This window comes from Heteronotia binoei, chromosome 2 (genome assembly GCF_032191835.1).
Source record: "Heteronotia binoei isolate CCM8104 ecotype False Entrance Well chromosome 2, APGP_CSIRO_Hbin_v1, whole genome shotgun sequence".
Lineage (NCBI taxonomy): Eukaryota > Metazoa > Chordata > Lepidosauria > Squamata > Gekkonidae > Heteronotia > Heteronotia binoei.
This window is the reverse complement of record NC_083224.1, coordinates 60,471,093-60,495,776: the sequence shown is the minus strand read 5'-3', so window position 1 is coordinate 60,495,776 and position 24,684 is coordinate 60,471,093. Positions and strand designations below refer to the sequence as shown.

At 39.9% G+C, this 24,684-nt stretch overlaps 1 protein-coding gene across 15 annotated transcripts in view; it reads left to right on the top strand.

Moving 5' to 3' along the window:
* The window catches only part of PPP1R12B (protein phosphatase 1 regulatory subunit 12B), a 158,774-nt gene extending 135,464 nt beyond the window's left edge, over positions 1–23,310 (top strand). For 5 of the 15 annotated variants that reach the window (XM_060231148.1, XM_060231140.1, XM_060231141.1 and 2 more), the window contains 2 exons: positions 1,268–1,318; positions 17,994–23,310. In XM_060231148.1, coding sequence (XP_060087131.1) covers positions 1,268–1,318; positions 17,994–18,080 — 138 coding nt within the window. In that variant the 3' untranslated portion in view covers positions 18,081–23,310. Of the gene's footprint in view, positions 1–1,267; positions 1,319–8,756; positions 9,051–17,993 lie in introns of those variants that run through there. The other 10 variants (XM_060231144.1, XM_060231137.1, XM_060231149.1 and 7 more) reach the window with 7 other exon arrangements.
* Positions 23,311–24,684: the final 1,374 nt, after the last annotated feature.

Genomic DNA, 24,684 nt, shown 5'->3' with positions numbered 1-24,684 from the left:
ATTTATATAGTTTTTAATCTGTTGCCCATGTACCAATGGATTTATAACTGTTTTAAATAAATTATATAAATAATTATGAAATTTGCCTAGCAGACTACTTATGCTATTGGGGTGTTCTGTGATTTTTGACAACAATATATCTAATTCTTAACAAGGACAGATCTGTTGATCCAGAGTCTGGAGCCATGAACAGATATGGCAGATCTTTCTATAAACCTGAAAAATGCCCCAAGTTTGGTGAAAAATCTTTCTGTTTCTCAAGTGAGGTTTAAACCCACTAAAACAACAGAAGCAGCACATTGTTTTAAGAAGTGAATGCCTTCATTGGCCATTGCTAGGCAACCACACTAAGTATTGTCAGATTTCAAGTCTTGGGTTCTGTCGGTAAAAGTCAGTGGGAGGGGGCACGGCCCTTTCAAGGGCTGTCTGGCTTTTGAGGGAGGGCTCACTGCAGGCCAGACCAGCCAGCAACCACAGGATGACTTGATACCACATGACTCACAACAACTGACTGCTTTCTACTATTCAACAGCATCTTCCTCTTTAAAAGAAGTGCCAGTGTTGTATAATGTTGTATAATGTTAGAGTTTCAAATTAGGATCTGGGAGACCCAGGTTCAAATTATCACTCTGACATAGAAGCTTAGTGGGTGATCATGGGCTCATTACACATTCTCAGCCTAACTTACATCAGAGAATAGTTGTTAGGATAAAATGGAGGAGAGGAGAATGGTGTAATCTGTTTTGGGTCCCCATTGAGAAGAAAGATGGGATATAAATGAAGTAAATAAATAATGGGTATAGCTGGAGATGGAGGTCAGATAAAAGGCTGGTTTGTTGGTGGGTGAAGAGAGAAGGAGTTCCATAAAGGTGAGGATATGGCGGTTGCCAGGAGGAGGCAAAGAATGTAAGGGAAATGAGGTGCTCCCCACAAGTCCTTGTGGATTCTGCATCATAGAGCTGGAGCTGGGCCTGTCCCAATGGCCAGCATTATGCAACTGGCTCATGGTTTTCCTGAGTACATGTTTCCAGCAGGAGGGAAAGAAGTAACACTGAAGACAGGAACATATAAAGGTAGGTTGGCAGAGGTGGGTGGGAAGGAGAGGAGGAAGCAGGAAAAGGGTCTTTCAGGAAAGGGACAGAGGAAATAATGGGGGTGGGGGAAATGTGATTCCCCCCCCCCCAGTCCTTGCAGGCCCCCTGCTTGTACGGCTATATTTTCCAAATATCACTTAAGATCATTGTTGAAAAATATTGTTCCTAAACAGGAAAAGCGAGTCCTTGAGCGGAAACTTTCTGAAATGGAAGAGGAAATGAAGGTATGAAAAAATTCACGCTAATATTCTTCTCTATGCTTAGTAGTGTCATTACACAAGTATCTTGAGGGAGCACAGTGTCACATGTCATAAAGGCCTCCTTGCTGAATGAACATTTTAACATCACACTGCCCTCTGTTGGTTATCTTCTGTCCCCCTTTTTTTAGCTAAAAGCATATTCCAAGCCTTAGTCTTCTGTTTTGCACTATTGATATCAAGTTATAACTGTTACCTGAGCCTTTCTTATGCTTTAAAGAAGCTGCAGTTGCTTTTTAGCATCATTTAGTTGAGGGATAGCTCCTCTTCCAAATGGCATCATGGTATGATAAAATGTTCCCCAAAATTTCACTTATAAGGAAAAGAGAAATGTTTTTCATTCTCAAGAGACATATCCTATACTTTAATATTGCCTCTCCTTTGGATTTTGCATGAAACGCCGTGTATTTGCCTGACTGCTTGTGCTCCTTATTGCTAAATGGTGACACATTTATTACAGAGCCAGATTACCTTTGAAGGGATCCATTTGGGCTACAGAGTAAATTTTTAGTTCCTAGTTAACCATGTGCAGAACAGTGTGACCCCTGAGAATGCAGCATTTGTCTTTCTATGCCTTAGTGAATGAAGTTTAGTTTAGAGGTTGCCTTGTACAGGTAACACTAATGCTGACCTAAATGTTTGACACTGAAATGTTTTCATTGGGGGGGGGGGGGTTGAATTTTTCACCAGTGCTTTATTCCTTTTGGGCCTGTTCTGCACCCTAGGTTGAATTGGTGCATTGTTTTTCTTTTTAAATCATTATCCCTTTCATTCAGGCAAGAAAAAAAAGCATAACTGTCATGTAGCCAATAAAATTTGGCAGGTAGTCAGCATCTCATTGAAGGCAAATAAAGCTTGCACAAAGTGAAGGTTTGTGTTAGCTGTGTTTGCCAATGCAAATTCTAATACAAACTCTTACTTTGTATTAGCTTCATTTGCCCTCAGTGACATAGACAATCTGCCAAATCTTTTTGTCTAAATAAAGATGATAATTTTAAAAGGAAAAAAATGACCCTGATAAAGCAGATGATGCAGGGCTGATATTCAGCTTGTTTTAGAGTACCTCTTGCAACTTCCCAGAATTGTTATCTGATGAAGGGAGCTTTGACTCTTGAAAACATCCCCACCCACTGCAATGTATTGGTCTCTAAGGTGTTCCTGGGCTTGAATACAGAACTTCCCAGAAGGCACTTTGGATGGAAAGTCTTTCAGTGGAGCAAACTGATTCTGGAGAGTATGGCTGGCCAAAAAGGAGAGAGGCATGCAAACAGTTTTTGACTTCTTTAGAACTTTCCTTAAATAATTGCCCAAAGAGGGGCATGTTTTCCAGTGGTTCTGGGGGATCCAGTCTTGGCAGTCTCAATAGCAAAAAAAGTCTTCCCCAGTGGAAGAGACTTTTCAGTCCAAAGTTAGACTCTGGAAAAGCATCAGTTTCCCCAATCCATACCATATTCCAAATAAGAACAATAACTATCAAAGAGAGAAGAACACAAAGAAGATAAGAGAGACATCCACTGATTTTTAAACCGACTAAGCTGGCTACATGAGCATGCTGGTGCTCCCAGAAAGTCACACTCCAATTTTGCATTTGTAGAGGTCAAATCTACTTAAACCAACTCAGACAATTTCCTCCTCTCCTGTTTTGGGGACTGGGGGAGGCAGGATGGGAAGACTCATTTTGTTGTGCAAAACATTGCTCTCTCCAGTGTTGTTGAGCCCTGGTAAACATAGCTGTTCCTTCTTGACTCCTGACCATAGAAATAAGGTGCAGTGTGCATGAAGAGCAGGGGCCCAATTCTGTAAGTCAAAGCACAACTTTCCACCAAGCTAACCCTTATTGCATCAAATGTAAGATCTTTTGAGGATGTTTCATGTTATCCAATTCTTGCTCTTGCTGGTCTGGCTACATTTTTTTTAAGAAACATCATTAATTTTCAGCTAATTTAAACAAAACAAAATATGATGTGCAAATGTTTCTGTTACCCAGGGTGCATTTATTTCCTATTGTCCATTCCTTGTGAGTTTATTTCCCCTTTGTATTGAGAACTAGCCAGAATTTGGCTTCATTGCTTTGAACAAGAAGAAATGTTTGTGCATGAAGAACAGGAGCTGCTGAACCTCTGAAATCAAGGCAGTGATGAAAGCCATTTCCTGCCTCACTGGAGACGGTTACAGTTTTCTGTTGTCCTGCAAAGGAACTTCAGATGTTTTTACAGAGTGTAATAATTCTTTGAAGCCAAGCCCTGTTTGGGTTTCACTTTATCTCTTTAAAAGATACCCTTCAAAAGCTGAAGTTAGAATCCATCTTATACCCTGATCCTTAGTTGAAAGGGGCTGACATTTTGACCCCCGCCCCAATGAAGCACTGATTTGAACCCAAGATGTATTATTGCCCCTTTCAAGGTCATGTTAAAATGTTTCATTGAGATTTTATGAGGGACCTAAAAGAATTCAAATGTGAATATGGAAGAGCTAAGCTTGATCCTATCTTAAGAACACAAGAGAAGCCATGTTGGATCCAGTCCAACACTCTGTGTCACACAGTGGCCAAAAAAGAAAGGAGGTTCACAAGTGGGGCTAGAAGCCCTTCCGCTTTGCTTCCTCCCCCCAAGCACCAAGAATACAGAGCATCACTGCCCCAGACAGTTCCAATAATATGCTGTGGCTAATAGCCACTGATGGACCTCTGCTCCATATTTTTATCCAAACTCTTTTTTATCCAAAATCTTGTTTGTGAGATAAGAGGGAAAATGCAAAATCTGCCTAGTTTCTGCAAAATAGGATCAAATGGAGGTATGACTAGCCAAAATTATTGCATCATTACAGTGGGAGAAGAATAATGCATTGTAATATTTATAAATATTGTAGTGTGTACCATAATGGGCAGCATTTTACCCCAGGAACCATACGTGTATAAATAGTTCTTTGACTCTTTTTTTAAAGGCAGTACTAGTTTGTGCAGTCTCATTATATTCTCCCCATTGGTTTCCCATTTGAAACAGCTTTAAAATAAATGCAGTATCCTTTATGAGTCTATCAACTTGGTGTTTGTGGCAGCCATAATACAGGCCATTCTCAGCATGTTTGATACTCTGAACAGACATCCATTTCATGCATCACATGCCATACCTGTCAATAGCTTCTTTTTATAGTCAGTCATCTTGTGCTAATAAAGAAAATATTGTATGTACCCTGCCTTGGTCTTTGCTGAGCTGTTGTGGCACTTTGATTTGTTACTTGTCCAGAAACTTCCATTTGAATATACATTCTTGCCCTGCTATGTGTGAACTTTTTTCCCTTACTGTCAGCAGCTCACTTGGAAGAAGACATGGAAGGCTGAACTTGCTATTTAACACAAGCAGATCTGCTAAACTTTCAGGATTGCTTGATTGCTGTACTTCTCTGTTTAATAGAGACAAACAGCTCAGCCGTATGAGCTTAATCAACTGGAATTTTCAGTAATTAAGCCTTTTAAAGTTTTGACATGTGGGGTGTTTATACTATGCTGTTTTCTGAAACGTGATGATGCAATCACCTTCTTGTTTGGGTCCATTGTTATGCAACATAAGTTCCCTGAGCATCTGAACAACTAAATTAATGCAACCTAAGTCAGGTATACCAGCTTTTGAGGGCGTTTTACAGTCAGGGAGTGAGGATATGTATATGGGTATTGGCATGTTGCCTGTATCTTGCAGAGTTTTTGCAAATAGGATAGCAAGATTCTTCCCCCAACAACTGTTGGTGGAATTCAATCCAGTGAATGGGGTATCTCTACAGAGAATTTTCACAAGTGGAAAGGGATATCCATCCATAGAGTACAAATTCCTTGCTTCTCCTACTCCTTCCTTCTGAAATGCCCTCTCCAGATGTTGTTCCTAAGATAAGGGAGGCCTCTGAGAACATCATGAGGTTGGAGCTCTGGAGTAGAGAAAATTGATGAAAATCACTCCCATTATGTCTGCAGAAATCTGCCATGAGATCCAAACCATCTTGTCCACTGAGTTGTCTTTTGTGCATCTAGTGCAGTTTTCCAGCAGAGCTTATTTTCAGCTGTGTATTAGTTTGTGTAACCTGTAAGACCTGCCTATGCCTTCTGTTCCATCTTCTGTCACTGTACTGAAAGACATATGTCAAAGTTTCTTCTTTCAGACAGTAGTGTCTTTTGTTGTCAAACTTCTTTTCATACTTTATAACACAGTTACTCGACAAATGCACATAGCTTTACATTAATAAAACAAGGAAACAAAACAAAAAGACAAATACAACCCCCCCGTGTTCATAATTATTATCATAAGTTTAGTTTTGCAGTTTTAACAAGATGTTTTAGCAGCTTTATCAACTATAGATGCATTTTTTAAAAATTAAATTGCATATTTCTGTAAGTTCCTAGTACTAAATGGAGGATGAAAGAGTTGTTGACTGTTGGCTCACAAAACATATAAATGCATTCCAGATAGCATAAAGAGTATCCACATTCAAGATTTTCTGCTAGTTTTTATCTGTTAATTTTTTCAACAAGCCTACATTTCACATACACTTGTACTACATACCAATTGTATTTTTGTTGTGGATTTCCAGTGTTGCCGTATGCTAGATCTCACAAGTCTGACTCCTTTCAAAGGAAGTAAAATTAAATAGCCTATTTTTACTGTAGTTTAAATTACAAATAGAACTTTGTTCTATTTTATGATAGAGAAAATGAACCCACCTGTATGCTAAAGTCAGAGTGCCCCAATAAAATGCCCTAAATTGACTTGAATCAATTAGAACAAACCATGCTGACCATTTTTGAAAGTAGATCATTGTAAAAGAATTTAGAGCATTTTTGAGCTTGCACAGGTTAATTTACTTTTGCCACTGCAAGTGCTAGTACATGGTGTAAAGAGAAAGATAGTGGAGTTCCAGAGCAATCCTGTGTTGCACCTGTGCTATGGTGGCTGGCTGCAGTGCTACCAGTTGCCTTCCTAAGGGGATAGTTACATGGTGGCTGAATGGGGAAAAAGTTGCCCTAACAGCATTGCTGGCTACTGCCACAGTGACATCCATGGCAATTTTGCTGCAGTGATCTGTTCCAGCATTGTTGCAAGGTGGGGTGGCATGACAGACAGGGCAGGCAGGACCAATGGGGGTCATAAGGAAGCCAAGCCAAGCATCTGTCCCTGGCAGGGGGCAGGCCACAGGAGTGATGCTCCTCCTCTCCCACACACACGCCCCTAAAGAGACTAATTCCTGCCACAAGCCCTGGTGACCTGTCAGTGGGGAGGGGTATCACCCATCACCCTGTGGGCACCCCATGGTGGGGCTCTGAATACAGAGTACACAAGGCCTTAGAGGGTGATAATGGACAACAACGTGGATGTGAGGGTGCACCCTGCTAACCACTGGTGGTGGCCATATGGCTGCCCATTTCATCAAGGATGCTTCCATACCACGCTGGAGGGTACAGCAGGAGGAGGGATGGGGTGCTGGGGAGCCTGCAGAGACTCCAGGAGGTCCGCAGCATCCTCTCAATGCGCCCTGTCCCTCATCCACATCCCTTGCTAGAGCAAGAAGCCTCTCCAGCTACCCAGCAGCCACTTACAAATGTTGCCAGCCCTTCCATTGATTGGTGCCCCCAAGAAAAGTTTTCCCGTCACTTGGGATGGCTCTCAGGTCACTCCCACTTGATTTCTTCCACACGGAGAAAAGGGTGGGTAGGTGGAATGGGCAAGGGGCCAGGATCTTCTCCCTTCTCTGAGCCACCAACGGCCATGGCACCTGGCCCAGGGCCACCTTCCTCACCCTGGCCCTCCTCTGTCCATCTGGGCAGGGCCACTGGCATACAAAAAACCTTTGGGGTACCTGCTCCTCAGGCACTGGGCCAGGGATTCTGGAATGCCAAGTGTCCACAGTACCACAGAGGCTGCTGTTACCAAGTGCTTTCTCGGGGCCAGAGCATGTAGTCAATTGATGACATCAGCAGTGAACTTCAGGGAGTAGATACAGGGGAAACACAGCAATCAGTCCACAGGAGCTCCCAAGCAGCCATTGAGCCGTGCCCCCTGCCCCTCCCAGAGGTGCCTCACCTCCCTCATCACCCAGCCTGGCCAACTTGATTCTCTTCCCCATCACTCATCTCCATCTCCTCCTTGCTAGACTCTTGGGGTCCAAGGTGAGAGGACTCAGAGGTGGTGTTGGAGCACCTGGGCTGTTGAGATTGGAGCATGATGATGGTGGCATTGCCCCTCCATGGTGGTGTGGGCAGCACCCAGCTGCTCTGGTCGCTACTGTATCTTGGGCTCTCTTTGTGGACTGCAGAGGATGGGCCCACGACACCATCCCCACCATGTGAGTTGCCTGTGGGATGGAGGGGTATTGGTTAGAACAATGGGGGGTGGGGACAGTTGGAGCCAGTGGGTGGTAGCAAACTACCTGGTGCATGGAGTCTATGTGCATTTTGGGGGGGGGGGGTGCTACTGGCCCCCTGGCTACTGGGTTCAGGAGCAGGAGATGCTGTGTCCAATGCAGCTCAATGCCACTGTTGTTGGCTAAGGGGGCAATGGTGGTTGGGTAAGGGGTGCTGTGCTTATCTGCTCCTTGGGATCCTGGCAGATGAGCTGCTGTACCTGTGGGGCCTGAAATCTGGGAGAGCTCAGCCACAGAGCATGGACTTTGCTCTCTGTGTCAGTGGAAGTATGCAGCACTGCTTGTGCCCTGCACCAGTGTAAACACCCCTTACACTGGCATAAGTCCAGTTTGGTGTAGGGGTCAGTTTACTCCCTATTCCAATTTGCCCCTCCCCATTGCTCTGTTAATGATCTCATTACCTTTTAAAAGCAGCCAGTATCACCTTATATGATATCCCTTAAATAAAATGTAAATAGTGCTTTGGCCAGAACTTGGGTCATATGAAGATTCATGATCCATATGTACCTTGTAGATTTCTTTTAAACAGTATTTTAAACAGTATGGTTTTGGTATTCCTTTGGTGGTCTCTTGTTCAAATACTGGCCAGGGCCGACCCTGCTTGTATTCCAAGATCTGACATAATTAAGTTTTCCTCAGCTATTCAGGTCAGGGTTCAATATTAGTATCTGTCAGTAACATGCTAAGAAAATTACTGCACTGTACCCAAGATTGACCAGTACAGTGAAACTTTCAGTACATAGAATATATGAATGTTTCACCTGGTCTTATTAAATGTGAAATGTGGGTAAACTTAAGCCTTAGGAGAAATAGAAGCTGAGATCGCTTTTCAGTTCTTTTAATGTTTAGTATGTTGTCTACCTTCTTATGTGCCTTCACTGCTCTCCACTTCTCATTGCTGCTCTTCCCCTCCCCTTCGTCAGCTGAATTCACGTTTCTGTGCTGTTTTATATCCTCTGTGTTTTGTCTTTGTCTATCTCCTCCATGTCTCACTTTGCAGAACCTTCACCAGCTCAAACAGATTCACACTTTGAGGCAGATGAATGAGCAACTGCTGGCTGAAAACAGGGCTTTGACCCGGGTTGTGACCCGACTCTCGCAGTCCACTGAACCCCCAGAGTCGGAAGAGCTATAGCATCTCCCCCTTCAGTTGATCTCCTTCCTTCTACCCTTCCAGGCAGGTCTTTGCTCTTATTGTCTGTCCAGACCCTCTGTCACCCTTTCTAATATTCTCCTTAGTTTGTCTGAAATACGTAACACTTAACTAGCAGCAAGCATTATTCAGATATTGTGAATTATAAATTCAGTTTCTAATATATACAGTCTTAATAGCAGAGATGCATGCCTTAGCTTATGCAGACAGCAGTGATTTGCCTTCAGGTATGTGTTTTGCCCATCTAAGTTCTGCCATAGAGAATGCTGTTCAGCATGCTTACAACTTATGTGGGCTGTACTTTCCCTTAGAAAAACACCCTTCAGTAAGGGATGAACAAAACAGATAGAGCAGATGTACCGAAATCCAATTGTCTTCTTCTTTTTGATTGTTAGGAATCCTGCCTTTACGACAGGACAGTAAATTTGATAGCACATCTGTGAATCCTTCTAAAATATATTCAAGTGACCCCATTTGACAAATGAATCAGTGTTAGAGGTGGCAAATTACTGAATTGTTTTATGACCTACTGTATCTACTAAATCAGGGGTGTCAAACTCATTTGGTATGAGGGCTGGAGGAGGGGGAGGAGCCTCAACCAATGGAGAAAATTGAGGTTTTGCTCTGTAGCTCCTGTGCAATTGAGCAAGTCTTACAAAGCAAGCTGAGATGCAGAAGGAAGCAAGAGAGAGGGAGAAGGAAGCAGACAAGAGCCAGTTGTTCCAGGGCCTGATAGGAGCCCTTTGGGGGACCTGATTTGGCCCCTGGGTTGCATGTTCAACACCCCTGTACTAAATGATTCAGTATGACTCTACTAAAAACAACCACTGTGTCATCAGTGAATTAATTGAGGAGAGAGCTTTAGCTCTTTTTTATGAATTGCTAACATGATTGGATTTATTCCTAATTGTGAAGGTAAGATGAGACATGGTGACTACTAGAAACTGCAAAACCATATTCAATCATTTGTGTGGGAGCAGAGTATCATAGTGTTATCTGTAGAAGCCAGGTAAACAATAATGGATTACCAGAAAGTAATAAACAATTCAATATATAATCTCTGTAATCCATGTTGTACAACCTCTTTCACATCAGCCTTGAGCAGGTCTCAAGCATGTAAATTTTATAAATTAATAAGCCTCTATATTAAAAGACTAAAAGGTAACTAAAATACTATTCAAGCTCTGGATCAGTTCTCAGGAAGTCTTAATTGCATCATTAAGCAAACACGTATGTCGACCTGCAGTATTCATGGGGGGATTCATTCCACCTCTTACCTTTATTCCCTGCCCTAACTGCAGGCAGGCCTGGTATGAGTCCTGACTTCTGCCTCACCGAGTTGTTCTCCCTCCATCAAGGGCAATGGTGGAGAGGCCTACAGGCCTATTGAGACCCCCCCACACACACAAATCAGCAGACACCTTGCTGACAGGCCCCACCAAGGCTTTTCCCCACACTGTCAATGACAGTAGTAAGCCACTTGGCCTGTCAAGACTTTCATCCCCCTCTACCAATGCAGGTGAGCTCTGCAAAGGCCACAGCCTCCACCACTGGGTCCAACCAAGGCTCCCCCCCACTTCAAACTGTCAACAATGGCAGTGGCCAGCCCCATATGGTTTCTGGCGGCCTCAGCTGCTGGATCTGCAGTGGCTTACTGCTTCTGCTGCCACCAGTGTCTAACATTGGTGTTTTTGCTTTGAGAGGGATTTAAACCTCCCAATATATTTTGTAACATTTGCAGATTTTGCTGCAAAACTGAGGATTCACCCAAGTTTACAGAGGTATCTGTTTTCTTTCTATGTCACCCCAATCCTCAGATTTATAGATCTACAGATGGGGCAACATTTCACTATTAAAAGATAAGATATGCATACCTAACTTTAGGGCAATAGCTATCTCCCTGGATAAAAACAATTAGAGCTGTCTCAGCAAAAAAGTGGTAATCTGGAAGTCTAAAGTAATATGGGGAGGATATTTTGTATGTCATAAGACATAGATGGAGACTAATTAAAAGAAAAGCAAGTTTAAAACAAAGCAAATATATGGCTAGCTCTTTACATACTAAATAACCTTTGATTATTTTGCCAGCTTATTGTATGGCTTATTTTGCAGTATGTAAAGGGCTTTTTTATAGCAGGGATGTACAGGAATGCAGTCCTGGCTGGTTTGGCATTAGGGGACGTGAGTTCCTGCTCAGCTTTTTCTACCCCCCCCCCCCCAAAAAAAAAGCCCTGAGTATATGTATCCTGATCTTTCAAAGCTCAGAGTACATCCCAAAAAATAGAAATATAGTATAATTTCATGTAAAACTAGATGGAGCAATCAATACCTAAACTTCTCTATGTTTTAAATGCCATTCCATAAATATACTATTTTAATTCAGAGATATCCAAAGGTCAACTTAAAAAACTAGGGGTTTGCAGGCTTTTCTAACAGTCAACAAGGTTGAAAGCTGCTAAATTTCTTTTGATAATCCATTCTACAGCTATGAAACTACTGATGTCACTGACTTTAAAAACAAAAAAGAACTAGGTAGCTTTATGGATGGTGTGATTATCACCCAATGTGAATCCCTCTGCAATTCTTTAATTTTTGTGGTTTTCTAATAGATTAACCTTGTAGAAGTGTTGGGTATGTTTTGCAGGACATAGTGTGATGATAATATCCTATACTGTGAATTTCCTGAAGCAAGCATATCTTGTCACTATTGAAATGGGAAATTATTAGTCTCATGTCATTTTTCTAAGGTCTGCAGAGTTCTTTGGGTTCATAACTCATGGTTTATATTAAAATAAGGTATAGGCTAAATAAGCATCTTCCTGAGAGTATCATGAATAAATAATTGTGAATCAATAGTAATTATAATGAATAAAGAATATTAACATGTATATAAAAGATGCAGAAATCAATGTCTAGTGCTAAAAATTGTGTATTTTCAGTCTCCATACTGTACTTTTAAGGAACCAAGCATAGGAAGGACGACTTGTTCAGTAATAGCAACAATGCCAATTTCCCCCCATGATAGACATGTGGATATTTAAATTGAATTCTTATAATATGTATACCTAAATAGTTGCAGATTTTAGAGACCTCCAGTTAGATATTTTGTTAATTTACAAGTCTAGTTCCTCATTTTAATATCTATCTCAGATTAGTTTAAATTTACTTTAAACCCCCAAACCTTGCCAAATGTGTTAATAACTTCCTGGTTTTGAGGGAGAGCTCTGGGTCAGATGTGATGATTGGAATATCGTCTGCTTAAGGGTGATTGCAACATCATCAGCATAAGGATCGTGTCCATAACGTAATAATTATTAAATGATTAATTTATGTCTTAACCCCTTTAATTATGACCTCTTTAATGTCCTAATTGTCTCTGTTAGCCAGAGCAAAAAGTTATTCCTATACATGCAGCAAAAAAGCAGCAATGATAAAGGATACTCCTAACACCACAAAAAAATTGAAATGGGATTTGTGTCTGAGCCATTTAATCATGCTTTAGTTTAGGGATTTTTATGTAATTAATACAATAATACAATAAATTTGAGGCCAAAATTTAATTTTAAAATTAAAGTTTTTTTTAAAAGCCCACTTCAGTCTATCAAAAACTCTTTGGGTATCAAAATATTTGCAGATTTATAAAAATGTATGATTTAAAATTTGCTTAGTACTACCTTATATCTCAAATGAAGCTCAAATACTTTGACCACCAAATGAGAAGGGAACACTCCCTGGAGAAGATCCTGATGCTAGGAAAGACAGAAGGCAAAAGAAGAAGGGGATGGCAAAAGATGAGATGGCTGGACAGTGTTACTGATGTAACAAACACGAATTTGAGCAGACTTCGGAGGATGGTGGAAGACAGGAGGGCCTGGCGTGACTTTGTCCATGGGGTCGCAAAGAGTTGGACTCAACTGTGCGACTGAACAACATACCTTATATCTGTCATTTTGGCATAAATTCTGATTGATCTTTAAGTATGTGGTTGCTATAGAGTTTAACCTGTTGGCTAATATAGAGATGAAACTTCTAGTACCTTAATTGTTCAGTATAATCAGCCTGTATGATAAATTTGAATATTATCTTTCCAAGGTTTGGAATAATTATTATTCTGACTTTTTATCACAAGAAATGGAAGTTTGGCCTGCATTTAAAATTTGATTGAATCCTTTACTTAGAGTAGGAATCAGAGTATTTTGTAAAATTCACTAGGCATCAAGTCCAAGAATTTTCCACATTTTTTGTTTTTAAAATCACAAAATCTCTTTGTTCTCCTCTGAAATTACTGGGAGATCAAGATTGGACAGGTAAATGTCTGTCAGGTTCTTGAGAGTTGCTTGAACATATCTAAAGTGTTGTTATCAAAAATTGTGTGTTTATGTAGAGTACTGTAACTACCACTTATTTGCCTGTGAGATAATTTACATGTTATTTGTCCAGCAAGAAGCTTAAGAGTTCTTACATATAGGAGCCATTTTAAGCTTAGCAGGTGCCAAAGAACTGAAATTTGTCTTTCTAATTATAATTTGGTATGGATACAAAAGCTAACTGGTTATTAAAGGCTTGTTTTTACTGTTTTTAACTGACCACAGTTAGCAGCATCTTTCTACTTCCCTTTCCCATTTTAATTTAGTACTTTATTTTAATGAACCATCCATAAATTACTTCATTCTTGATATCCCAGTGGACACACCTCTCAAACATCAAGTAATTTTGTCATTTTCTAATGCCACAATAAGTGAGCCATCCTGGCATGAATTCTGGCTCATTATCTCCTTCCATGAACTGAGAGAACTTCTAAAATGGGTAAGCCCTCTGAGGTTGTTGAGGTTTTTTGGTCTTATCCTGTTCATAAATTGCTTCCCTCCCTTCCCCCTCCCCTTCTGTTTTTTAAAAAAGGAGTTTCACTTTGTTGGTGTTTTTGTCTACTTGCTCCATTGCTTTCACAGGTGTCTTTTCCACTCCTCTCATACAATGTGGTAAACTGTAATTGAAAGTTTTAAGTGCCCTTGAGCTATGGGGGGAAGATGGGATATAAATATTTAAACTAGTGGACAATGCTATTTTTTGGGGGGGATGGGGTTGTTTTTTAATTTAGCTGACATTTCCTTTTTGAATGATTGAAACAGATTTAAAACTTTGTCTGTTAAATCTGTTGAGGGAGGGACAGCCTGGATAAAACGTGTGTCATTTTTACCTGAAGATGCCATTTTTTGTTCTTTGAGCTCTCATTTTTGAGGCAGTCTTTGAGAATGCCCAAGGTTTAGATTTTTCAGAGTTTGATGATGACATTGAAAAAGATTAACAGGTTGTGTGGTGCCCCAGAACAAAGAAATTTACATCACCAGCAATCTGATGACATAACTGGAATCTCATAAAGCACCATCATTTGAAAATAACATTTCTCACACTGCATTTTTTTTCAGAGATTCTTCTCTCCTTACACCATATCTACCTGTGATTAGAAGGATAGTAGGGTGATTAGAAAGATAGTAGGATACCAGACTTCATAAATGCCAGAAAAAATTTTTCAGTAATGTTATAGCATTTGAAACAATGCTCTCTTTCTTTCACTAGTATTAGTTATTCTTGCAAGGATCCTGTTATCTGCAATCACTGTTTGTTGGTGTGAATTCATTTGATGGGAAATGGTTTGCTGGATGCTGGATATCCCTTTGTGGAAACAAATTTGGAGTACATTGTATTGCAAGTGAGAGCTCTCTCAGCCCCATCCACCTCACAGGGTGTCTGTTGTGGAGGGACAAGATATAGGAGATTGTTAGCCGCTCTGAGTCTCTGATTCAGAGAAAAGGGCGGGGTATAAATTTGCAGTCTTCTTCTTCTTGAGCCATATCCGTTTTTGCTGCTTAAAACAGAAGCATTTCTGACTACTGCCATAGTTGACCAATCATGTCTTATCTTGTTTTCAGGAATTACTGAAAGGATGGCTTTGGAATGATGATAGAATTTGAACTTTTGTGACATATCATGTGTTGCCTTAAGTAATTTTGTGTCTGTCATCCATTTCCTATAAAATGATGATACAGTTTCCTCAGTGTTGATTGCAGTGTTTAGAAAATGGTATCAGAGGTGTCTGAGGCTATTCTGTGCCCACCTAGAACATCAGCCTTGTTGATGCAGTGGCACAACCTCATCTTACATTATGATGCACTTGAATCTTTACAGAGAGAGGCTAGTGATGTGTTTTGTCTGGACAATTCAGTTGGTGTGGATGTGCAGAAAGATTATTTCAGTATGTGTGTTGTAGAATTTTTGGAATTTTAGACCTACTCAAGCAAATATAAAAAGATTGCTAGCCTAGGCTGACATTTCATTATGAGTTTTTTCAGGGCTTTTCTTGTAGAAAAAGCCCAGCAGGAAGTCATTTGCAAGCTAGGCCATACCCCCTGACTTCACCATTGTTTCACAAAGAGATTTTTGTAGAAAAAGCCCAGCAGGAGCTTATTTGTATATTAGGCCACACCCTCTCATGCCAAGCCAGCTGAAACTGTGCATTCCTGCTAAAAAAAAAAAAGCCCTGGGTTCTTTTCCTGAATAGTCTATTGTGACTACAATTGTTAAAAAAAAACTTTCCCATTGTAGCAGCTCAGTTGGTTATCTTTAGTAAATATTACATGTAATATCGAAGTATCCAAACTGCCAGACTTTTGAATACTGTGTAGGTTTTGGGAAAGAGATGAAAAATTTTAAGATTTTTTAAATCTGTAGTTAAACAAATACTGGGGTGAAGTGACAGGAAACAAATGTGATAGTGAAGCCTAAACTTATGAAACCAAAATTTAACTGTGCTAACCTGAAATGCAACATATAACATAGTTGCATATAATAAAGTAAGAGTCCAGTAGCACCTTTAAGACCAACCACGTTTTATTCAAGGTATAAGCTTTTGGGGGTCACACACACACTTCTGCAGATACAGTTGCATATAAAATTACATTCTTGGGTATGTTTATGAAATTTGAAAGTATAAATCCTTTATTTTGCTATAAGCAAAATTTCAAATACATTCAACACCAAAGAGCGAGAACTAAAAACTGTTCCAGCCTGTGCTACCTTACTATCTGTATCATAGTTTGGGTCATTTGAGAAGTAGGGAAAAATAAACATTGAAAGTAGGAAACAAATTGTATAGTAAGCAAAGTATCACATGGACAGAAACAGTCTCATATGTTTGGATATCAAAATAAACACTGAAATCACTTAATTTCTTAATAGTGTAATATACACATTGTAGAATATGAACAGTCATATTTCACCAAATATATTCCTGAAAATATTCCAGCAAGGCATGAGAATGAATTGCTTTTTCACTATTGGAGAGAGCTGCAAGGGTTAACCACTTCTCCTCTCTCAGTAAGCTAGATCAGAGTCACTTGAGCAGAGGGCAGGCAGCAAGACACAAGCAAAAAATGCTCTGTCTGCTCTTTTTATGAAGATTCAGCAACTTCTGGAAGCAAAAATGCATCTTGAATTTGAGTGGTCTATATGACTACAGTATACAGAGAAATCATTCTCTAATGCTGTAGATTGTCTTGCATGCAAACTTTCCCATTCCCATGTTTTGAATGAGTAGCATCATTTCTGAAGTCACGTCACTCATTCCCAAAGAAAGACTGTGTCACAAGCTTTTTCTGGTGCTTTCCAAAATTTCATCAGGGAAAATAACATTCCCCCCCCCCCCCAAATTAAACTTCTTGACTCAACGTTTCTGGGCCTTCACATCTCCAGGAGAGAAGTATGATATGCACCACTGGCCATATTACACACTATCCCTTCTTTTGACCAGTAGACTCTTTCAAAGAACCGCATCACCCATGTGGTTACACATCTGTACATATAAAAAATTACACATTTCCTCTCCATAGGTAAACATGGCATACCTTGTAGATAAACAGGTCATGTTTGAACTGTCCCTTAGAGGTTTTATATGGTCCTATGGCTTTGGACTGTATAAAGCATTGTTCCACTGTCTTTCATCACATGGGCACCTGGTCACTTCTCTCAACAGAAGCCAGTCTTTAGAAATTCCTGAGAATTTTATGGGGCCAGGAAAATGCTCAGGGATCTGGAAGGCAAGCTCTTACCACAACTCTGTACTGCATATTACCCCAGTTAAGAAAGGCATAATGATCGCAAGCTTCTTTCCTAGCTCAGAACAGATCATTCTTAGGTGTCCTGTGACTCAGAATTGCTTGGTATTTCTAGGCATCTAGTATTAATTCTTCTTGCTTGTGTAGCCTGTGTTCATATGAACATAGTAAATTAAAATGAAACCTGTGCCTTGTTAGAGAATTGTTCATTTGTTTAAAAAGCAACTTCCTTCAGATAATAACACCGGTGATGATTTTAATGGGAGCTATTTGAGGACTTTGCCTGAAGAACAATGTGTGCATGTTTTTCTGAGGCATTGAAAAGATGGGTTTGGATAGTAAATGTACATAGTAATGGTTTCTTATGAGCAAAATGTGCAATAGAAGTCTTCTACAACCAGGCTGTTTTGGCATCAGTAACTATACAATATGAATATTGTATGAAACGGCTTCAATACTCTGGAGTTATATAATGTGCCCTGATCTCTTGCACTAGATTCTTTCAGGTATTTTGAGGCACAATGCTACAAAATAAGTGCATTTCCTAACCTGAGGGAAAGCAAAAGTGTACAAGGATCTGGAGGCAGGGGGCTGAAGCTATGCTAAATTACCATAATTCTCCAAGCGTTAAACATGCCCAATAATATTTGTAGTTGTATTGTCCTCCATTTACTAATGCTAGTGTGTGGTGTAGGTTAACATGTTCACTTGAGAAGATGCTGTTCTCCATAATGATTGAACAGTCAATTATATTTTCCCTCTTAGAGGATACAATGCAATTGGATTGATTTATGGAGACTGTACTGCATGGACACCCTTACCCGCTTCTGAGCTTTTTTTTTTTTTTAAAGAAGACTGGGTGGCTATATGCCTCTTCATCTCACTGTGGCTGCAAAGAATGACCATTAGCTACATGAGGAATCTGTGGGCAAGCTATATTTAAATAATTAACACACATCTTCTACCTGAACAGGTTTTGACAGATCTGAAGTCAGACAATCAGCGGCTGAAAGATGAAAATGGAGCTCTGATCCGAGTCATCAGTAAACTCTCAAAATAGTACTGAGCAGAGGATGGACATGAAGAGAGGACTTCTGTGCAAAAGCTGCCAACCCGGCCACTTGCTTCTGATCCTCCAGTTTAAAGAATTTCTGGAGTTTCTAAGATGGATCAGCTGGACACGCCCTTCACTACCTTGCACCTTGCTGGGCTTTCTAATATTGCACAATGCCCATCACTTTGCCCCCAAATGCATGGCATACCAACCACCAATTTTATTATTTTTAGAATGTTGAAATAATCCCATCATTCCAAGGGACAAAGAATGGGTTAGTTTCCTCTGAGCTACCCCAACAATCTGCTGTAAGCCCTATTTCCGTCCACCATAACCCAATGGAAAGAAACATCTACTGTAATAAGTTATATGGAAATGACTATATTGTGTCAATCCAACATGTTTTAAGGTAGTGGAGTAGGGGATAGGGAATGAGACTGGGAATTGTCTTGAAAATGTGGTTTCCCTTCTGGAATTTGGGAGTCTGCAATGCTGTGAATGCCACAGTGACTTATTTCTCTTGAGAGTTTATGACAACAGTTACTTGGCTTGGAGATTCAGGTTCTCTATGTGACTCAGTAGCTGACTGACTTATTTAATGTAAAATTTTAAATCTAACTTAACTTTGGGATCTAATTTAGTGGTTCCTCTCCCTTTGGTTTTCTTTTCCTTTGCAGCCCACTTCATTATGCTTTGTTCTGTTTCTTTTTATGATAACCTTTTTTTGGCAGAGTTAAATAATACGGGGGGGGGGGTAGTCTCCACCTTCAGCTAACATTTTGCCCCCATGATTCTCATGAGAAGCTGTTTGCCAGCAGAAATGGTTTACCAGGTCCCAAGTTCTGTGAATTACCCATACAGGCAGAAAATATACACAAGACACCAACACCCCTTTATTAGCAAAACACCACATTCTTTTTTTGAAACAAAACACTGCATGAAAAAATCCTTTGAGTATCTGGTCAAACATGTTGTATAACCATGATAAATTTTCAGTGGACCGTGAAATCTGTTGAAGGTATAAAGTGTTTGGGGAGTTTAAAGCAGGAGATGTAGACAGACTGAGTAGAGATGTTTATACTGTGGGAAATGAGGGTCCTCAATCCTGATGGAAGGACTTGAACATGCTGCATAGTATTTGATAACAACAGTCATTTTTCCTGTTGTAAATTCATGTTTTATATCTAGTAAGGAAGTTACCAGCAGGATTAGCATTGCTCAAACCCTGTTTTCTGTGCTTACTGTAAATGAATCAGTTGACTATCTTGAATTCTCTAAATGTGACCATTTAATATGCCATGTTTTGCTGCTTACTACAGCTCTTAAGAACCAGCCTTTACCTGCAGATCCAAGTGAGAAAATTTCTGACCTATAACGTCATCTTGTTCAGTGGGCTCTCTCCCCGCCCCCATCCCCCCTGATGTTCTTCCTCTTCCAAGGCATGCTATTGTTTTATGAACCTCTTTGTGTCTGCACTTCAGATACCTTTGTTTTGGTTTAACTTTCTCACTACTGCTTAGAAACGAACCCGTGAGAACTGAGATTAGCCACTCACTGCTAGATTTAAGTTAGTTATGTCAAGGTAAGACACTCCCAGCAGTCCTCAGTGGGGCAAAATGTCCATCTATATTTGCTCAACTATGAATTACCTTTTAGACTAAAGTATGGTTGGTTTTCACCATCTTTGGATTTTTCCTATCCAGATGTGTACATTCCCATCAACTGAATAGAATTGGAACAAATTCTCTTTAAGAGCCAGTCATCCCCATCTCTGGATTGGCAAGTGGAGTTTTTCCTGTCCTTTGGTTTCAAATTCTAGTATGATGAACATTTTTGCATATAAATTTTGAACAGAAAGAATCTAGAACCTGTGTTTTTCAGCAAACCATTGGTCTCATGAGCCCAGGATGTTCCCTTGCATTCAAACTCTTTTTGAAGTACACACATTTAGATTTTTAGATAGTTCTTTATATTTCTACTGATATTATCCATTGCTCTTGTAAACCTACCTTTGTAAGTTTAGAGTTTTAAATGCTTACCTTACTTCCCACTTTTTGTCCCAGACCTAGGTAACCTAGGAACTATTACCTGTCTTTATGCAGTTAGGGGCTAATGTATGTCCTGACCTCTCTGTGGGTGATACTTTACAAGTCTCAGGCATGCTAGCTCATTATCTGTCAGATTTTTATAGGGGCGTGGGATTTCAGCTGTTCTGGTTTAGACTTTGTCATAAACAACCAGTTAGAATCCATTATGTTGTGATGATCCATATTCTGTGTAGTCAGTGATGATCCATATTCTGTGTAGTCAGTTCCTACTGGAATACGATTAAACCATTCATACAGTTTCATCTGAATGACCTTAATGGCAAAACTGTACTAGCACATATAGGATTTAAGAAACATGAAAGTTGGTGCGATATGAAGGAAAAACTTATAAACTTGCACCCTTCCTAGGTTGGAAATTGTGTGAACAAATTAATCCATTTGTCTAGCCAAAATACTAACTTGCTGCTAGAGAAATAATGGCATCAATGTATCCCAGAGGTCATTGTTGGCAATTATCACACACCTTGACATTGTGGACTGCAAGGTATGCATTCTGATACAATTTTCCCTGTTCGGTGCTCAGCTTTGTCTCCCTTGGTAAACTATCTAGGGCGTCTCCCAAGTAAATCACTTGAGAACATGTTTTTGTTCCAGCACTAAAATAAACAATGATTTTAATAGGGGTTTTAAATGATTGAGCAAACTTTTCTGATGAAGTTAGCTCTCACACAGGCAGATTTGCCTCTGTTTTTAAGTAAATTCAGAGAGGTAAAATTGTTACTGGATAATGATGGCTTAATATTGGTAAATTTTAGTGTTCAGGAGAATTTTATGTAACAGTATGATTATGGAGTATACTAGAATGTTATTGAAAGCTTAATCTGAGTGTGCTATATGGGCATTCAGGCTATGGACACGGGAAAGGTTTTCCTTAAACGTCTCGGTGGAGCCTTCTGCTGTACTGCTTTCTTACCCTTAAAAGCTTTTATAGCTAAGATGTGCATCACAAGCTGTATGCATGGTCTTATAAACCTCTTCCACAGTAAAGCTGAATTTTCTCTGCAACTATTTAGTTGAATTAGGAAGCCTCACTGAGAGTAAGGAAGAAATAGGAACAGCTTTGTTGCCCATAGATCATAAACATAAGGAGCAGAATTGCTGGTCAAAGCAAAGTTTCAGGTGGAGCTGGAGTCATGCAGAACTAAACAGAAAGAAGTTTGTATAAGGAAGTCTCAAGAGCTTTTTGTGACTGACTTGCATTAAGGGGGGCTGTGATGTATTTTAGAAATAGGAGTGTATAGTTGTGATAGTGAATAAAGGCTGAGCAGTTAGTGGAAAACGTCAAATAAGGAATACAGGTATAAGTGGAAGAACAAGTATGTTTTCAAAGTGTCTTCAGCTATGTCTAATGACAGTTGACCAAGTACAGTGTAGTAGCAGCTCTCATCATATCTGTATTGGATTGCTGTTAATAAAGGATTTATGGACAAGTCTAGGGAACTGAACGGATATGTTTCAACCAGTCACTGAATGGCAAACCTGTAAGAAAGCAAGTGTTATGAGTGTGCTATGTTCTGTCAAATAACGTCAACTTGGTTGATGGGGTTTTTGTCCATATGGAGTTGACTTTATTTGAGGTCAGCCATATAAAAACCTGACAGCATAGTAATTACTATCTTATCACTTCCTCCTTACACTGATATAGGTGAACCCCCACCATCAGTGTGGCTGTTCATTAGTAATTGAAGCTCTTATTCCCATGGAGTCACAAGGAATTATAAGACTAGCTATAGTTGTGCCATTTGCTTTATGTAACAGGAAAGTCAGGTCTGTTTCTGTCTGAAGAATAGGACAATCTGAAAGGCTCAGAATAAAGTATATTGTCACTGTTGCCTCAAGTGAATTCCCAGGCTAAGGTTAAGCTTAATGAGTGATCATAAGTGATACAATGAAAGTGTAGTCAATTTACCAATTTAGGAGAAGAATACAACATGAAGAGTCTTGCTTACCACATAACTACTAGCATTGTTTTTTATAGCTAGTAGTTTTTATAGTTACTTGTGAACATACACTTTCAATCCCACCTTGGATTTTGACTCTTTCCTAATGTCTTTCCTGTAGTTTTGTGTGCATCAGTAGCTGAAAGTGATTCTGCTTTGATCAGACTTCTCAGGTATTTTGAAGCCTCCCTTCCTTTCTGAGATCATAGTTCTGTCACTTGCATTGCACCTTTTATACAACCCTTCCAAGTGTCCTGAAGCTGTGCTATGGATTTGCTGTAGGTCCCTTTCCTCCATGCCTTCAGCTGAAGCATCTGACACAGTAGCCTATCTAAAGCACAGGGCAGCTCCTGAATCCAGCACCTGTGTATGTAACTCCTACTATCAGATATAGGGAAAAGGATGTAAAATTCTCTTGAAAGATAACTTCTTTACTTTAAGCTTTCAAATCCCAGGGGCCTTTTCTTGGATTGCATTAGGCTTGTATCACATTTGCCTTCATCCATGCTTTTAAAATACTTTTGTGTGACTTGACTATTTGAGACAGGCAGCATGTCTCAAGATGAGTTCCATACCAAGGGTACCCCTGAACAGCCCGCAAGTGTTGGTGCTTGAAATTAGCTATGTCCATGGTCAGTTCTTTACTTCTCTAGTTTCTTCCCATTATGCTCATTTCCTCTCAATTTCTGAGATGAGTTGGTAAATACATCTTTTTAACTGTCCTTAATAAAACTTTGCGCAACAACAGAGCCTAACCCATTGCTGCAAAACCTGTTGTGCTCCCCACCCCCTCACTGCACACCCTTCGTTCATGCTGTTGAAGATCCTAGCAACAAGAACTCCCTTTAAATGTTGACTCCTGGGGAAGAGAGTGTGGTGTTCTGCTGTTGGCTTGCTAACTTCCTGAGCAGCAAGTATTATGTAATTACCTATTTTAAGGAGTTTTACAGATTTGTGTAAATACAGTACTTGGAGAAAAGACTAGCCTGTGAGTGGTGGGAAAGAATGTATTTTTATGCAACTTTTTGAGTGGCCTTTCAAACTTTGAGATGAATGATTTTTGTTTTACTGATTGTTATATAGCGTTTAAAGTATTATGTTTGAAAGTTTGGGAATAATATTCACAGCTATATGATGCTTGTAAACACAACCGTATTTATAAATGAATAAATAAGTGCTTTAACACTGCCTGAATCTTTCTAAATAGGGAGGGGTGTGTTTTCTTGATGGTCTGCTGGGAGCGTAATTCAGTAATCGAGCACTTGCTTTCCATGAGAAGGTGCTAAGATCAGTGTCCAGTATCTCCAGGTAAAAGACCTTGGGAGCAAGTCTGGGACAGACCTTGCTTGAAACCTTGGAGACCTACGGCCTGTCAAAATAGATAACACCAAACTAAAAAACTGATGGGCCAGCTGAGGCAGCTTTTTGTGTTTGATTACAAAAGTAACTTCTTCACAGAGCAAATGTCCCTTCCCTTCTTTTGAGAAGGTAAAAATTGACTTAACGTTCATTGCTCTGATAAGAGTGTTGATTCCCTGCAGAACTGCCTGGTCTGATCTGAGGTCATATTGTCCTAATTAAGTAAAAAAATGTGTAAACACTGGCTTGAAAGAATAGGAATGCAAACTTGAAGAACTGAAAATTTTAAGTAAGAAAAAGGAAAGAATCTGTCTTCTTAACAAGCTTATGCTTCTATAGCTGCAGATAAGCAAGAAGACTTCTTAGTTTGCTCCAGTCGTGCACAAGCCAAGATTTGTGAGAACAAGCCACAAAGCCCTGCCTGTGACATGAGCATCAAAGACCAAGGTTTGCTTGTCATCTAGATGCAGCCTGAGATTCACTGAGCCCTTAACAAACATGCAATTCAGGTACTGATAAGGCTTTGGGGAGTGGGGTCTGGATTGTTTCATTTAATCACTAATTAGTTTATTACAGTACTCCCAGAAAGCAGCTGTTTGCTTGCCATAGGAAAGCATGTGTCCTTACTGCATACATTATGAGGACCCGACAGTGTTACAGACAGTATACAGATTGGCAAGAAGCCCACTGAAGCCGAATCACTCGTGTATGTTCCATAGCGTCCAATACATTAAAACAAAGCATATGGTTCCCTAAGAGGATTGTGATGGGTATTTATAATATTTAACATTCATATACAATCTGCCCTGCAAGGTACTTTTCATCTATTCCCTCAAGAACCCTATAAGTTAGGCCATAATAATGTCTGGGGAAGTGTGGCGCGCCTAAAACACTCAGGGATATTTCAGTGAGATTTAAACCAGGAACTTGCTGACTAAGTTTATTCTCTTAAACACTATGTTGTGTTGCACCTTTTTTGTTGTACTATAATAGTACAGCTTTCTGTATTATATTTTGTAAAGAATGAAGTGGTAGATTCAGGTGGTATAATTCTGGGCTGCTTCAGAATATTATCTTTTGAAAATCTTATCTGCGTAAAAATATTCCTTCATACAGAAAACTAGTAGAGCAAGGAGAGGGTTACACAGTGATGTTGTTCCTGAAATGTTGACTATGCATAGCAAACTTCATATGATACCCCTC